Genomic DNA, 16,580 nt, shown 5'->3' on the forward strand with positions numbered 1-16,580 from the left:
GGGTGCCGAGTAATGTTCCCCAAGCACCACCTTCTGGAGGCAACCTGCCAAGTAGGAGCGGAACCACCGCAATGCTGTACCTCCCACTCCCAACTCAGCCAGTCTCCCCAGAAGGATACCATTGTCGATGGTATCGAAAGCCGCTGAGAGATCAAGGAGAATCAACAGAGACACACTCCCCCTGTCTCTCTCCCGACAAAGGTCATACAGGGCGACCAAGGCTGTTTCTGTGCCAAAACCAGGCCTGAAACCTGACTGAAATGGATCCAGATAATCAGACTCATCCAAGAGTGTCTGGAGCTGGCCTGCAACTACTCGTTCAAGGACCTTGCCCAGGAATGGAACATTTGCCATGAGCCTATAGTTATTATGATTTTCTGGGTCCAGGGAGGATTTCTTCAGGAGTGGTCTCACTACTGCCTCTTTCAGGCAGCCAGGGACCACCCCCTCTCGCAGAGAGGCATTAATCACTTCCCTGGCCCAGCCGGCTGTTCCATCCCTGCTAGCTTTTATTAGCCAAGAAGGGCAAGGATCCAGCACAGAAGTGGTTGCACGAACCTGTCCAAGCACCTTGTCAACGTCCTCGAGCTGCACCAACTGAAACTCATCTAAGAAATCAGGACAAGGCTGTGCTCTGGTGCTTCATCATTTTTTTGTCCCCCTGGATTCCCTTTGGAAGGAAGGACAGGATATAAATTTTATTAGTATTATTAGGACTGATTGTGGGATTCCCATACACATCGATTCAGGCCCTGTGGAGATGCAGAGCTAGATAGGCCTTTGGTTTGATCAAGCTCATCTCATGCTATAAAGAGGAAGGTTGGCTGTCAGGTTGAAGTTCCCCTTCTGTCCACTGAGAGATTCCCCAAATTAAAATATCTGGCTTGGCTTCCAGATCCTGACAGTCTGAAGGAGACCCAGCTAGTTTTGTAGCGGAAAGTAACTTGTGTGTTTCCTTGAAAGAGCTAGGCCTCATTTCCTTTTCGGAAGGAGGAGAAGAAGATCCACTTGTCCAGGGTCTCAAAGAAGAGGAGGCGGAGACATCAGCAGGTAGTGTTGTGGGGCCCTTTGTGGAACTGAAGATTCCCCACCTACCCCTGTTATTCCTGAATAATGTCATCCAGGGCAGAGTGACCCATTAGGCTATGAGCTCTTCTCATGGTTTTGCCCTCTCCATTCCTCTGCCACCTAAAAATCACACAACATCTCATTCCTCGGAGTTTCTCTTCATCCGCAGACCTTCGGTTGCGAAGGATGAAATGGTCCCATCCCACCCAGGATGCTGGGCAGGACTGTGGACCATTGATCTTAAGAAGAGGCGCAGTGGTAAATTTTGGAACGCAGGAGCCCCAAACATTCAAACCTAAAGCTTCTGTCCCAAACATGTATAACTGGCACTTAATTTCCAAGTTAAAGACTGTTAAAATTTGAATCGGTAATATGTGCAGCGGCACCGGATTCTTCCCATTCTCTGTGGTGTGTGTACTTTGAATTACTTGCTTTCGTTGTCAGGGACTATTTGTGCCACAGACTCCTTTTTCTGTTTGTGGATCCTGCAGACTACTTGATGGCTGGTCCTTCCTTTAAGAAAGGAGGCAGACAGTCGAAGAGGGCTTCTTCATACATCCTTTTCCAGCGCTTGGATTTTATTTCCTTGAAGCCCAAAGTAAAAGTGAGGCCATGCATGCTCTGCAAGAGGGTCCCCGTCTTGCAGTCATGCAGCTGAGATCTTGCAAGGCTGCACCTGCCTCAAGCCAAATTCAGCATTACTTGTAAAAATGGATGATAAGGGAGTCAAAGGTGTACTAAAGAACGATAAGGACATTGCAGAGAAGCTAAATGAATTCTTTGCATCTGTCTTCACAGTGGAAGATATAGGGCAGATCCCTGAACCTGAACTAACATTTGCAGGAAGGGATTCTGAGGAACTGAGACAAATAGTGGTAACGACAGAGGAAGTTCTAAGCTTAATGGACAATATAAAAACTGACAAATCACCGGGCCCGGATGGCATCCACCCGAGAGTTCTCAAAGAACTCAAAGGTGAAATTGCTGATCTGCTAACTAAAATATGTAACTTGTCCCTTGGGTCCTCCTCCGTGCCTGAGGACTGGAAAGTGGCAAATGTAACACCAATCTTCAAAAAGGGATCCAGAGGGGATCCCGGAAATTACAGGCCAGTTAGCTTAACTTCTGTCCCTGGAAAACTGGTAGAAAGTATGATTAAAGCTAGATTAACTAAGCACATAGAAGAACAAGCCTTGCTGAAGCAGAGCCACCATGGCTTCTGCAAGGGAAAGTCCTGTCTCAGTAACCTATTAGAATTCTTTGAGAGTGTCAACAAGCATATAGATAGAGGTGATCCAGTGGACATAGTGTACTTAGACTTTCAAAAAGCGTTTGACAATGTACCTCACCAAAGGCTTCTGAGGAAGCTTAGCAGTCATGGAATAAGAGGAGAGGTCCTCTTGTGGATAAGAAATTGGTTAAGAAGCAGAAAGCAGAGAGTAGGAATAAACGGACAGTTCTCCCAATAGAGGGCTGTAGAAAGTGGAGTCCCTCAAGGATCGGTATTGGGACCTGTACTTTTCAACTTGTTCATTAATGACCTAGAATTAAGAGCAGGCAGTGAAATGGCCAAGTTTGCTAACGACACTAAATTGTTCAGGGTTGTTAAAACAAAAAGGGATTGCGAAGAGCTCCAAAAAGACCTCTCCAAACTGAGTGAATGGGCGGAAAAATGGCAAATGCAATTCAATATAAACAAGTGTAAAATTATGCATATTGGAGCAAAAATCTTAATTTCACATATACGCTCATGGGGTCTGAACTGGCGGTGACCGACCAAGGGAGAGACCTCGGGGTTGTAGTGGACAGCACGATGAAAATGTCGACCCAGTGTGCGGCAGCTGTGAAAAAGGCAAATTCCATGCCAGGTATAATTAGGAAAGGTATTGAAAATAAAACAGCCGATATCATAATGCCGTTGTATAAATCTATGGTGCGGCCGCATTTGGAATACTGTGTACAGTTCTGGTCACCTCATCTCAAAAAGGATATTCTAGAGTTGGAAAAGGTTCAGAAGAGGGCAACCAGAATGATCAAGGGGATGGAGCGACTCCCTTACGAGGAAAGGTTGCAGCATTTGGGGCTTTTTAGTTTAGAGAAAAGGCGGGTCAGAGGAGACATGATAGAAGTGTATAAAATTATGCATGGCATTGAGAAAGTGGATAGAGAAAAGTTCTTCTCCCTCTCTCATAATACTAGAACTCGTGGACATTCAAAGAAGCTGAATGTTGGAAGATTCAGGACAGACAAAAGGAAGTACTTCTTTACTCAGCGCATAGTTAAACTATGGAATTTGCTCCCACAAGATGCAGTAATGGCCACCAGCTTGGATGGCTTTAAAAGAAGATTAGACAAATTCATGGAGGACAGGGCTATCAATGGCTACTAGCCATGATGGCTGTGCTCTGCCACCTTAGTCAGAGGCAGCATGCTTCTGAAAACCAGTTGCCGGAAGCCTCAGGAGGGGAGAGTGTTCTTGCACTCGGGTGCTGCTTGCGGGCTTCCCCCAGGCACCTGGTTGGCCACTGTGAGAACAGGATGCTGGACTAGATGGGCCACTGGCCTGATCCAGCAGGCTCTTCTTATGTTCTTATGTTCTTAATGAGCCCCAAAGTACTTCCTTTTGTCTGTCCTGAATCTTCCAACATTCAGCTTCTTTAAATGTCCACGAGTTCTAGTATTATGAGAGAGGGAGAAGAACTTTTCTCTATCCACTTTCTCACTGCCATGCATAATTTTATACACTTCTTTTTTTTTTCCAATTAGTTTTTATTCCAATTTTCAAAACCAAAACAATACAAAAAGAAAACACCACAAATCAATAACTAATACAATACAAAAAGATATATATATATATATATATATAAAAGAAAAAATATTGACTTCCGATTTGTCATAGTTCAGCTATAAATCTATAATATATAACAAACCTATCTCTTAATAGATTATAAAATCACCTTCCTCCAGCGGTTATCTTAGTTGGTTTCAAATCTCATTAACATCCTATCATTTTAATCTTCCACAAAAAGTCAAAGAGAAGTTTCCAATCCTTGAGATATATGTCAATCAATTTTTTTTCTAAATAAACATGCCAATTAATCCAACTCATCAAATCTACTAAGTCCAGTAATTTCAAATCGCTATAATTCAGCTATAAATCTATAATATATAACAAACCTATCTCTTAATAGATTATAAAATCACCTTCCTCCAGCGGTTATCTTAGTTGGTTTCAAATCTCATTAACATCCTATCATTTTAATCTTCCACAAAAAGTCAAAGAGAAGTTTCCAATCCTTGAGATATATGTCAATCAATTTTTTTACTAAATAAACATATCAATTAATCCAACTCATCAAATCTACTAAGTCCAGTAATTTCAAATCACTCTTCTGTCATTATCCATATTGGGTCCATCTTCCATCTTCCATCTTTACGCACCCAAAAATCTTGCTGTCATAGTCATATAATAAAAGTCTGATAGGAATTTCCTCCATCACAGATATTTTCTTGCCATCAAATCCAAACGTATCACTGAAGTATTGTTGCAAAGCCGCATCTCTGTTCCTCTTTTCCACATGATACACTAGTACATCTCTTGAAGGTTTTTCCATTGACACAAAACAGGGATTAATTCTGTTAACTTTCTCCATTTCAAGTTCCATCAAATCCTTCCAGTCCAGGAATTTTTTTGAACCGATAATATCTTTATCTCCAATCTCTTCAATTCCTTCAGGGACAGCGCTGAATTCCAAACTGTAATATTTGTCTCCAGGATCCGTCACAGCCAGGAAATCCAAATCTTTTTTCATGTCCATATTTAAGCCAATCTCCATAGTTTGAACCTTGCCTTTAATTTCTCTTTCATCCTTTTTTGGTTTTCCAGATCTATCTTTATTCTCCTTTCTCATAGAATCCTGAGTTTCTTTCAGCTCCTGTCTCATTTCGTGAAATTCAATTCTCCACGCTTGTCTATTATTTCTCAGTTCTTGTTTTATTGAGTTAATCCCATTCATTATTTTCTGAAACATGTCTAGAGATAAAGTCCCTTCTTGTACATCCATGATCTTCTTTATTGTCATTCTTAAAGCCAAAGGAACAAAACTCCTTCAATTTTCAATGTCCCAAGCAAAGAGCAGCTTATTTCTTTATCCAGTTACAAAGGAGTTAATCTTTCCAACCAACTAACGTCACACGCTAGACAGCCCTTATCTCTTATATGCCCGGAAGTGCAAGAATGGCTTTAGTTCACAGCGTCCAAATAACTAGTAGCAGAGAGAATGAGCAGATTCGTCAAAAAAAAAAGTAGATCAGGAAAAATAGTCCCAGCCATATATTACACAAAAGTCTTATAAATCAAAAAGATTTCTTATCTCTTCCAATCAGAAATCTCTTGTCCGTTGTAATCTTTAAAATGCTATTTTCCATGTCAGCTTTTTGCAATAAAAAAAAAGATAAGCTATTTATATTTTATTCCCCCTTAGTTCCGTGAATAAAAAAAGGAAAGTCTTACCTCACCTAGGTTATCTTAATTGCTGTTACTTTGACAAATCTCTTTAGCTGTATAGATAAGAAAATGATGAATGTAGACAGGAGGATGTTTGCCTGTTAATCCATAAAAAAAAAACGGGTCACTTATCCAGCTGAGCTAGCATAAAAATCCTTGCTCTGTCTGAGCTGCTGGAAGACAGACAATTCTGACGAATTCCAGACTCCAACAATCAAAGCAAAGCTGTGTGGGAAATCTCACGTTTCTTCCTTATCCGGAAGAAAATATTCCCAGTCAGAAAAGACCCTTCTGACTGAATTTAAAACTGGATAAGTTTCATCCAAGACGGAGCTCGTCTCAGAGGCTGCACAGGCGTAGGGATCCTCCTGGGAAGTCCATAATTTTATACACTTCTATCATGTCTCCTCTGACCCGCCTTTTCTCTAAACTAAAAAGCCCCAAATGCTGCAACCTTTCCTCGTAAGGGAGTCGCTCCATCCCCTTGATCATTCTGGTTGCCCTCTTCTGAACCTTTTCCAACTCTAGAATATCCTTTTTGAGATGAGGCGACCAGAACTGTACACAGTATTCCAAATGCGGCCGCACCATAGATTTATACAACGGCATTATGATATCGGCTGTTTTATTTTCAATACCTTTCCTAATTATTGCTAGCATGGAATTTGCCTTTTTCACAGCTGCCGTACACTGGGTTGAGATTTTCATCGTGCTGTCCACTACAACCCCGAGGTCTCTCTCCTGGTCGGTCACCGCCAGTTCAGACCCCATGAGCGTATATGTGAAATTCAGATTTTTTGCTCCAATATGCATAATTTTACACTTGTTTATATTGAATTGCATTTGCCATTTTTCTGCCCATTCACTCAGTTTGGAGAGGTCGTTTTGGAGCTCTTCGCAATCCCTTTTTGTTTTAACAACCCTGAACAATTTAGTGTCGTCAGCAAACTTGGCCACTTCGCTGCTCATTCCTACTTCTAGGTCATTAATGAACAAGTTGAAAAGTACAGGTCCCAATACTGATCCTTGAGGGACTCCACTTTCTACAGCCCTCCATTGGGAGAACTGTCCATTGATTCCTACTCTCTGCTTTCTGCTTCTTAACCAATTCCTTATCCACAAGAGGACCTCTCCTCTTATTCCATGACTGCTAAGCTTCCTCAAAAGCCTTTGGTGAGGTACCTTGTCAAACGCTTTTTGAAAGTCTAAGTACACTATGTCCACTGGATCACCTCTATCTATATGCTTGTTGACACTCTCAAAGAATTCTAATAGGTTACCGAGACAGGACTTTCCCTTGCAGAAGCCATGCTGGCTCTGCTTCAGCAAGGCTTGTTTTTCTATGTACTTAGTTAATCTATCTTTAATACCACTTTCTACCAGTTTTCCAGGGACAGAAATTAAGCTAACTGGCCTGTAATTTCCGGGATCCCCTCTGGATCCCTTTTTGAAGATTGGCGTTACATTTGCCACTTTCCAGTCCTCAGGCACGGAGGCGGACCTGAGGGACAAGTTACATATTTTAGTTAGCAGATCAGCAATTTCACCTTTGAGTTCTTTGAGAACTCTCGGGTGGATGCCATCCGGGCCTGGTGATTTGTCAGTTTTTATATTGTCCATTAAGCCTAGAACTTCCTCTCTCGTTACCACTATTTGTCTCAGTTCCTCAGAATCCCTTCCTGCAAATGTTAGTTCAGTTTCAGGGATGTGCCCTATATCTTCCACTGTGAAGACAGATGCAAAGAATTCATTTAGCTTCTCTGCAATCTCCTTATCGTTCTTTAGTACACCTTTGACTCCCTTATCATCCAAGGGTCCAATTGTCTCCCTAGATGGTCTCCGGCTTTGAATGTATTTATAGAATTTTTTGTTGTTGGTTTTTATGTTCTTAGCAATGTGCTCTTCAAATTCTTTTTTAGCATCCCTTATTGTCTTCTTGCATTTCTTTTGCCAGAATTTGTGTTCCTTCTCTTTTGGTCCATTTTGGTTCCTTAATGGTTCTCATTAAGCCCTGCATCAAATGGAGCTAGAAGCTTCTCAGCACAGATATTATCTGGCAAAGCTACACAGCTCAGGTTTTGCACAGGTTTTTATATGAACCCTTTTTAAACCCAAGAGACATTCTACAGCATATTTATTGGTTTATTTAAAAATTTATACCTCACTTTTCGAAGAAGGCAATGGCAAATCACCTCTGAATACCTCTTAACATGAAAACCCTATTCATAGGGTTGCCATAAGTTGGGATCGACTTGAAGGCAGTCCATTTCCATTTTGTTTTCGAGGAACTTCTTCCACACAGCAGCTTACCATTTCCAAAAAAGCCAAACTTCGCCAGAAAATAATATATATATAAAAAACAAAATGTAAGACCTAATAATAATAATAATAATAATAAATAAAAATAATATTTTATTTTTATGCCGCCTATCTGGCCGAGTGAACGGCCACTCTAGGCGGCGCACATAATTTAAAATAAGATACAGCAAATAAATACAATATAAATATGACATATAAATACAGTCTTCAACTAATCAACCCACTCACATCTGTACGTTATATACTAAAATTTGCTAGGGATCCTGTATGCCCGCTGAAATAGCCACGTTTTTAATCCTTGGCGAAAGCTTACCAAGGAGGGGGCATGGCGAAGATCGTATGGGAGACAGTTCCAGAGGGTGGGGGCCACAATCGAGAATGCCCTCTCTCTAGTCTGCACCAGCCTGATTGTTTTCACTGGCGGGACCGAGAGAAGGTCTTGTGAGGCTCATCTTGTAAGGCGGCACATCTGGTGATGCTGGAGGCGCTCCTTTAGATAAACTGGACCGAAACTGTGTATGGCTTTAAAGGTTAACACCAACACCTTGAATTGGGCTCGGTAGACAACTGGTAGCCAGTGTAGGTCTGCTAACACTGGAGTGATGTGATCCCGGTGGCGGCCATTCTTTATCAGCCGTGCCGCTGCATTTTGTACCAGTTGTAATTTCCGAACCATCTTCATGGGTAGCCCAACGTAGAGCGCATTACAGTAGTCTAAGCGAGAGGAGACCAGGGCATGCACTACTCGTGGGAGCAGATGAACCGGAAGATAGGGTCGCAGCCTCTGTATCAGGTGTAACTGATACCAAGCTGCTCAGCTCACTGCTAACACCTGAGCCTCCATGGACAGCTTGGAGTCAAGAACGAGCCCAAAGCTGCGGACCTGGTCCTTTAGGGGCAATCTTACCCCATTCAACACCAGGTCGATATCTCCCAATCTTCTCTTGTCTCCCACAAGCAGTACCTTGGTCTTGTCGGGGTTCAGTTTCAGCCTATTACCTCCCATCCATTCACTTACGGACTCCAGGCACTTGGAAATAGTATCCACAGCCAACTGTGGTGAGGACTTAAATGAGAGATAGAGCTGAGTGTCATCCGCATATTGGTGACACTGCAACCCCAAATCTCCTGATGATGGCCCCCAGCGGCTTTACATAGATGTTAAACAGCATGGGAGAGAGGATAGAACCCTGTGGCACACCACAATTGAGAGGCCAAGGGTCTGAAATCTCATCTCCCAATGCCACCCATTGGTGCCTGTCCGAGAGATAGGAACGGAACCACCGTAAAACAGTGCCTCCAATTCCCATTCCCTCCAGGTGGCGCAGGAGGATACCGTGGTCAACGGTATCAAAAGCCGCTGAGAGATCAAGGAGGACGAGGAATGAGCATTCACCCCTATCCAACGCCCTCCTCAAATCATCCACCAGAGCAACCAAGGCTGTTTCAGTTCCATGGCCAGTCCTGAAGCCCGATTGGAATGGATCTAAGTAATCTGCTTCCTCCAAGTGTGTCTGTAACTGTTTGGCCACCACCCGTTCGATCACCTTGCCCAAGAATGGTAGCTTGGAGAGTGGGCGAAAGTTATTCAAATCTTGGGGATCCAAGAGGGCTTTTTCAAGATGGGCTTTAGTACTGCCTCCTTGAGGGCTGATGGCAATGCATCCTCTTCCAAGGATGCATTTACCACTGCCTTGATCCTTTCGTTCAGCCTCTCTTTACAGCTCATAATGAGCCATGATGGGCAAGGGTCCAATAGACAGGTGGTTGGCTTCACAGTAGAGAGCACCTTGTCCACTTCCTCAGAGGGAAGAGGCTGAAACCGATCCCAACAGACCAGAATGCAACTGGCCGACTCTGGCCCACTTCCTGTCTCCACAGCAAGTGGAAGCGTGCTCTTCAGACGTTTGATTTTATCGGCAAAGTGTTTAGCAAAAGTATCACAGGAGATTTTAGAATGTTCCATGGGTTCCTGGGCAGCTGGACCGACCAGGCTTCGGACCACTTGGAACAATCTCCTGGGACAGCACTCTGCCGACGCAATAGAGGCAGCAAAGAAATTTCTCTTTGCTGCCTTTGTTGCCACCTGGTAGGCCGCTATTGCTGCTCTAACCCGTGTCCGATCGTCTTCAGTGCAAGATTTCCGCCACCGGCGCTCAAGTCGTCTCACCTCCTGTCTCAGACCCCGCAACCGTGGTGTATACAAAGGTGCTGTCTGAGTTCTGTTCAGGGGGAGAGGATGTTTCAGAGCCACCCGGTCCACCGCCCTGGCGATCTCCTTATTCCACTCCATCACCAGGGATTCGACCGGGCGACCTTCAGTCAGCTCCATATCCCCCAGCGCATTCAGGAATCCATTGGGCTCCATCAGGCGTCTGGGGCGGACCATTCTAATAGGTCCTTGTCCCCTGCGGAGGGCGTGCGGCATCGAGAGATCTATATTCACCAGATAGTGATCTGACCATGACACGGGGTTAGAAGAATTCACCCCCATTTTCAGAGCACTGTCCTCCCCTCCCGAGACAAACACAAGGTCGAGAGCATGACCGGCTACATGGGTGGGCCCTATATTACTAAGGTGCAGTTCCCAGGAAGTCATGGTCTCCATGAAATCCCGAGGGGCTCCTGTGAGGACAGCCTCGGCATGCAGGTTAAAGTCCCCCAAAACCAGAGGGTTAGGGGAGAGGACCCGCACGCCCGAGACCACCTCGGTCAGGGAGTCAGCTGTGTAGCGGGGCGGGCGGTACACAAGGAGAATCCCTAAACTGCCCTTTGGGCCCAACCTCCAGTACATGCAATCAACAAACTTGGTCTCGTGGAGGGGGGGTCTGGTAAAAATCAAGGACCCACGATAGATGACAGCCACTCCCCCTCCCCGCCTGCCAATCCTCGGCTGCTGTGCGTACTGGAAACCGGCTGGACACATGGCCTCAAGCACAGGAGCTGAGGCCTCATCCAGCCAGGTCTCCGTAATGCATATCAGGTCTGCGTTCTCATCCACGATCATGTCATGGATGAGAGATGTTTTCTGTACCGCAGACCTGGCATTACAGAGCAGCAGTCGAAGATTGGTTGGAGCTGTACATCCCCCAGTTATCTTCTGGTGGTGGGCAGGCCCGGAACAGGAGATAGATATTATGCATCTATCCCTTGTTCCCCGATTCCGGCCTGGCCTGCCTCTCACACCCCTCCAGCATCTGCCGCCTAGCCTCTTAATGTCGTGGCTTCCCACCCTCCCTACATAGACCCTCTCCGCTCTGCACGTGGCTCCCTCCCACCTGGGCCTCAACAGAATCCCTCACCCCCCCAGCAATCTACACAATTAACAGTATCTGTTATTGACCACCTCCCTGCCCGGTCCAGTTCTTCCAGGGTAGTCAGAGCTGGCGTATTACTGGTGCTCTTTCCCTTCCCTTGAGTACAAGCCCCAAGGGCAGGCAGGCAGCACTCTGATCTCTCACTCCACACTCTTGCTCCACCACCTCAACCGCTCTAGGAATAGCACTCACGGCCACCTGGAAGCGCAGGCCCAGGCGCCCACCAGGTCCAAATTACATCAACACGCTCCCACTCGGTAACATAGGGCTGCGCCTACACCTCGGCTGCACTCCACGGCGTTCCCTCGTCTCTGCCGGGTCAGCTCTCCACATCAACCCACATCCTACCTCTAACTGCCCTCCACAACACCCCCCAGCCACCACCAGTCCGGCGACCCCCACGGTCTCTACTGGTCCCTACTGGCCCAGTCTTCCTTCGTGGCGTTCTCTCGCTGCTGTTGGGCCACTTCTCCAAGCACTCTCTCTCCTCCACCGGTCGCTCCTCCACAGCGCTCTCACCGCCGCCGAGCCACTGCCACCGCCGCCGCCGGGCACCCTCCACGGCGCTCTCACCGCCGCCGAGCCGCTCTTATAGCGCTCTCTCACTGTCACCGCCACAGCCAGGCACTCCTCTTTCGCTGCTGCCACCACCGCCATCAGGAGCCCCTCCGCGGCGCTCTCACCACCGCCTAGCCGCTCCTTCATGGCGTGCTTTCGCCGCTGCCGCCGCCACCACCGCCGGGCGTTCTTCTGCGGTGCTCTCGCCCTGCCGGTCGCTCCTCCACGGCACTTTTCCGCTGCCAGCCACTGCCGGCATCGGGTGCTTCTCCGCGGTGCTCTCACCACCGCGGGGCGTTCCTTCACGGCGCTCTCACCGGCGCTCTCTCGCCACCCCCACCGCCACTGCCGGGTGCTTCTCCGCGGCGCTCTCACTGCCGCGGGGCTGCTATTTCACTGCGTTTCCTTGTTGCCTCTCACCGTAGCCGGTCACCCAAGGTAGGTAGGGTAGGCAGAGTTCATTAAGATAATAAGGATCTTAAAAACAGTTATTAAGAATTTTTTGGGGGGAGGACAAAAAGCTTCCAACAAACTTGGAAAGCGTACCAACATCTGGGCTTGTTTCACTTCAAAGGGAAGAAAACTCCACAGAACTGGCTCCACAGTGCTCAAGGCACATGGCCCGAGTTGCGTGCTGTTGGCAAGGCTTCACCCCTTTGCTCTCGTTCAAAATGTTTTGAGCGTTCAGATTTGATGTGGAATTTCCAAATACTTTGTGGCCAAAAATAACTAATCTTGCCTGATTTCCTTTTTTTTTAAAGAACCAGACCTCATTTCCTGTTGGGAAGGAGGAGAAGATCCGGTGATGCAGGAACCCAAAGAAGAGGAGGAGACCTCAGCAGGTAGATTTATTTATTTATTATTTAATTTATATCCCGCCCTTCCTCTCAGCAAGAGCCCACATGCTTAGCTGTGTCATGGGGCCCTTTGAGGAGCTGAAGCTTCTCCCCCCTCACCCTCACCTGTGTAATATCGTCCGGAACAGACGGCCCCATCAGGGCACAGTTTCTCCTGGCCGCTTTGCCCTCCCGTCTCCTCTTCATCCAACATCTCACAATATTCCCTCCTTGGAGTTTCTCTACAGCAGCAGAACTTTGGTTGTGAAGGCTGAAATTGTCCCCACCCTCACCCTCCCCAGGATGTGGGGCAGGAGGGAGGACTCGAGGCACTGTTATGGGTCAGATCACTCTAGCTGTCTGTCCTTGGAGTTCAGAAAAGCAAAAGGGGACTTTGCTTTATTTTTAATCGGATTTCACAATGGAAACCAAACTCTTGGCAGGGGCTGCAGGTCCTTCGTTCAGAGGACAGGGATTTGTTTACTCCTCCAAAAGCCTCCATGAGAAATGGAATCCCTTTTGCTCTGTAAGGACTAGTGAGAAGATTGGCCGGCTGCCAAAGCTGTTTACATTGATTGCCAGAATTTAACACACCCACGAGCCCAAAAAGTTTATTTAAAAAAGAAAATACAGAATAAAGGATCTCTGTTTCAAAGGGGGTGGATAGGAGAAATCCACAACAGTAGGGCCCTGCTTCTCGGTGCCCCGCTTTTCAGCGTTCCGTTAATACGGCACCAGCGGGGTGATCAGCTGGAGCTCTCCACAGTCCAGCTGATCATGCTGGAGGAGTGGAAGATCAAATGTAGCGTGCTACAGCTGAACTTCTCCTCCTCTGGTGCAATCAGCAGGTTAGGTTCCAAACCCTTGTGCTACAGCTGATCCACTTTTCTGTGGTTTTCGCTTTCCGGTGGGGGTCTGGAACCTAACATGCTATTTGAGTGGAGCCCTACTGTATATTCCAATGATTTTAAAAAGCTGCCTGCCAGCAATTCCCAACAATACATTTTGATTCTACAATTGCAATCCTATGTATAATTAACTTAGGAGTAAGTTCCACAAGGTTCTTCCTTCTGAGTAGTCATGCAGAAATCCAACTTGCAAAATGGAGCACTTGTTGAACAAGGACTGATTTAAGTCAGTTGAAATGCATCCTGTATTTATTTATTTAACAAAATCTATGTACTGCTTACTCGACAGGAAGCCTCTAAGTGGTTCACAAAGAACTATTTAAAATATGCATTAAAAAAAGAGAAATTAAAAGAGAAATCTAACAGGTAAAGGAAACTGGGTTTAGGCTCACCTAAGTTGTTCCCTCAAAACCTTTTTTTTAAATGTGCCTGGCATTTTTATTTTTAATGTGGGGAAGGGTCACCTGCCAGAAAAGGGCTTCCCCCCTCCCCTCGCTCTCCCTCTGAAGCAGCCGAGGAGCTTCAGCCACTTTGCTCTTTAAGGGTTAACAAACAGCAAGCAAGGAAAGAGCGCAAACAGGGGACTTCCCTTTCCTGCCCCACCTCTCTACAACAAATGCAGGCTGGAAGCGAGGATCCCTCTTCGTGCGCAGCGATGTTGGTGAGCGGGGTTGCGTGGAGGGGAGCCTCGAAACAAAGGTATACAATTTGGGGGGCAGAGGGGAGGGTGGAAGAGGGTGATGACCCCCCTGAAGTGCCCCCTCCCCGCAGACCCTCCAGATTAGAGGATGCAGCTCTGCCCATGTCCCCTCTGTCTCTCCCCTGAGCTGGGCTGGCTGTGTTGGGGCCGGATCAAAGCATCCCTCAGAACATCTGCGGTTCTGCTGATGAATTTCGTGGCCTTCAGCTTGGAGATGGGGCGCCCCATAGTTGGGGCAGAGCTAAGGAGACAACAGTGCGCTAAATGGGCGGCTTCTTCATGTGTCCTCATTTGTCCTTTGGTTCAGCTGTGATAGTTGAATAGTCAGGCTCTTCTTTCAATGCCTTAATTCTGCCAGCCCTCCCCAGTTTCTATTCTGTTAGAGTTAAGGTCGCCATTTAATTAATTCAGGAAAGCAGAAACGTGGCCCTGCCTTCCTTGTTTTAGAGTAGTCCGGCAGACAAACTGTTTAGCGAGTGACTTTTTTCCTGAAATGGATGCAAATTGGTGGGATCTACTTCCCGCTCCCTCTTCCTACACCAGGTGTAAGTTCCCTACTAAATCAGAGGGTGTTATCCAGTTCCTCCACACCAGGCTTCTTTATGGCACATCCACACTGTACATGGAAAGCATGTGGCTTCCTCCCAAGAGTCCTGGGAGTTCTAGTTTATGAAGGGTGCTGGGAATGTAGCGCAGTGAGGAAAAACTATTATCCAGGATTCGTTGGGGGAAGCCATGTGCTTTACATTAATGTTGAATGTGCTTTAAAGGTCTGATGTGATCATACACTTCTATTGTGTCTCCTCTAAGCTATTTTTCTACAGCAAAAATCCCCAAATATTGTGACCCTTGAGTAGTTTGATTGCCCATTTCTCTGCCTCTTCCACCTCTAGAACGCTATTTTTGAGGTGAGGCAACCAGAAAATGAAGACAGCATTCCAAGTAGGATCACATCTTAGAAGTGTATAATGGCATTATGATATTGGCAGTTTTATTTTCAATCTGTGTCTTAATGATCCCTCACATGGAATCCACCAATTTCATAGCTATAACATCAGCATCTTAATTGGGGCATCCGCTATGACCTCAAGGTCTCTCTCCTGTCAGTCACCAGCAGTTCAGTTAGGATTTTTCACTTCTGTGCATCGCTTTACACTTCCTTAAATTTAATTGCATTTGCTCTTTAATAGCCAAGCCTGCTTGTAGCATTCCTTTTGGAGTTCCTCACAATCCCTCTTTATTTTAATCACCATGAACTTGATATCAACAGTGAAGTTGGTTACCTCGCTTCTCACCCCAAATCCATGCCATTTAGAAACAACTTTAAAAGCACAGGTCCTAATCCTGATAATTGGCGGGGGGACACTTCTTACATCCCTCCATTGGGAGAACTGTTCATTTATTCCTGCTTTCTCCTTCCTGATCTTTAAACAATCACTGATGCATGAGAGCACATTTTCTCATATCCTATGATTGCTGTGTTGCACTCCATGTTTGGTAATTTTTTAATAATATTTTCCACTACTTTTCACAAGCTGAAAAGTATCCATAGAAAAATGACCAGAGGAAGCTTCGGGGACATCTGGCACAACTGTAGTTAATGAGGAGTCCAAGTCAGTCTGAATGGGAGCAATTTTATCTACAAAGTGCCTCGAGAACATGTCACAGTGAGCGACTGAGGGCTCAGAGTCTAATGTAGGGCCAGAGCCCCAAAGACCCCGGACCACCTGGAAAAGTATCACCGGACGACACTGAGCAGACGCAATGGTGGCAGAAAAGTGCACTTTCCTCGCTGCCATCACAGCCACATGATAGGCTCAAAAAGGAGCTCTAGCCTGTGTTCGATCAGAAGCGGACTGAGTTCTTCTCCATCGTCGCTCAAGCTGTTGTCCCTGCCGCTTCATGAGGCCCAAGGTTTGAGTAAACCAAGGTGTATTATGGGCCTTCCCTGGTGGGAGAGGACCCTTTGGAGCAATAATGTCCACCGCTTGGGTCACCTTCGTATTCCAGAGATTGAGCAGGGCTTCAGCATTGTTGCCAACCATGCTGGGAATATCCCCCAGAGCATTTCGGAAACCATCTGGATCCATGAGTCTCTTAATCGGGCCTTCACCCCTGCAAAGTCTAAACCTTGTCAGGTGGTGATCTGTCCGTGACAACGGAGTCACTAAGAACCCCTCCACCCTCAGATCACCTTCTTCCTGTCCCTAACAGAACACAAGACCAAGTGTGTGTCCTTCCATGTGCATTAGTCCAGATGATATTAGAGACAGCCCCATGGTTTTCTTGGCAGCCATGAAGTCCTGAGCTGGACTTATGAGTCTAACCTCAGCATATATGTTGAAGTCACCCAGGATCATCAACCTG

At 46.2% G+C, this 16,580-nt stretch overlaps 2 protein-coding genes across 6 annotated transcripts in view; one reads left to right on the forward strand and one right to left on the reverse strand.

Moving 5' to 3' along the window:
- LOC133381949 (H-2 class II histocompatibility antigen, E-D alpha chain-like) overlaps positions 1 to 16,580 on the reverse strand; it is a 411,219-nt gene that overhangs the window by 314,844 nt on the left and 79,795 nt on the right. The window lies entirely within an intron of this gene.
- Positions 1 to 16,580, forward strand: part of LOC133381930 (zinc finger protein 135-like) — a 56,253-nt gene that overhangs the window by 8,128 nt on the left and 31,545 nt on the right. For all 5 annotated transcript variants that reach the window (XM_061621530.1, XM_061621528.1, XM_061621529.1 and 2 more), the window contains 2 exons: positions 964 to 1,050; positions 12,531 to 12,611. In XM_061621530.1, coding sequence (XP_061477514.1) covers positions 964 to 1,050; positions 12,531 to 12,611 — 168 coding nt within the window. The remainder of the gene's footprint in view (positions 1 to 963; positions 1,051 to 12,530; positions 12,612 to 16,580) is intronic.

This window comes from Rhineura floridana, chromosome 3, assembly GCF_030035675.1.
Source record: "Rhineura floridana isolate rRhiFlo1 chromosome 3, rRhiFlo1.hap2, whole genome shotgun sequence".
Lineage (NCBI taxonomy): Eukaryota > Metazoa > Chordata > Lepidosauria > Squamata > Rhineuridae > Rhineura > Rhineura floridana.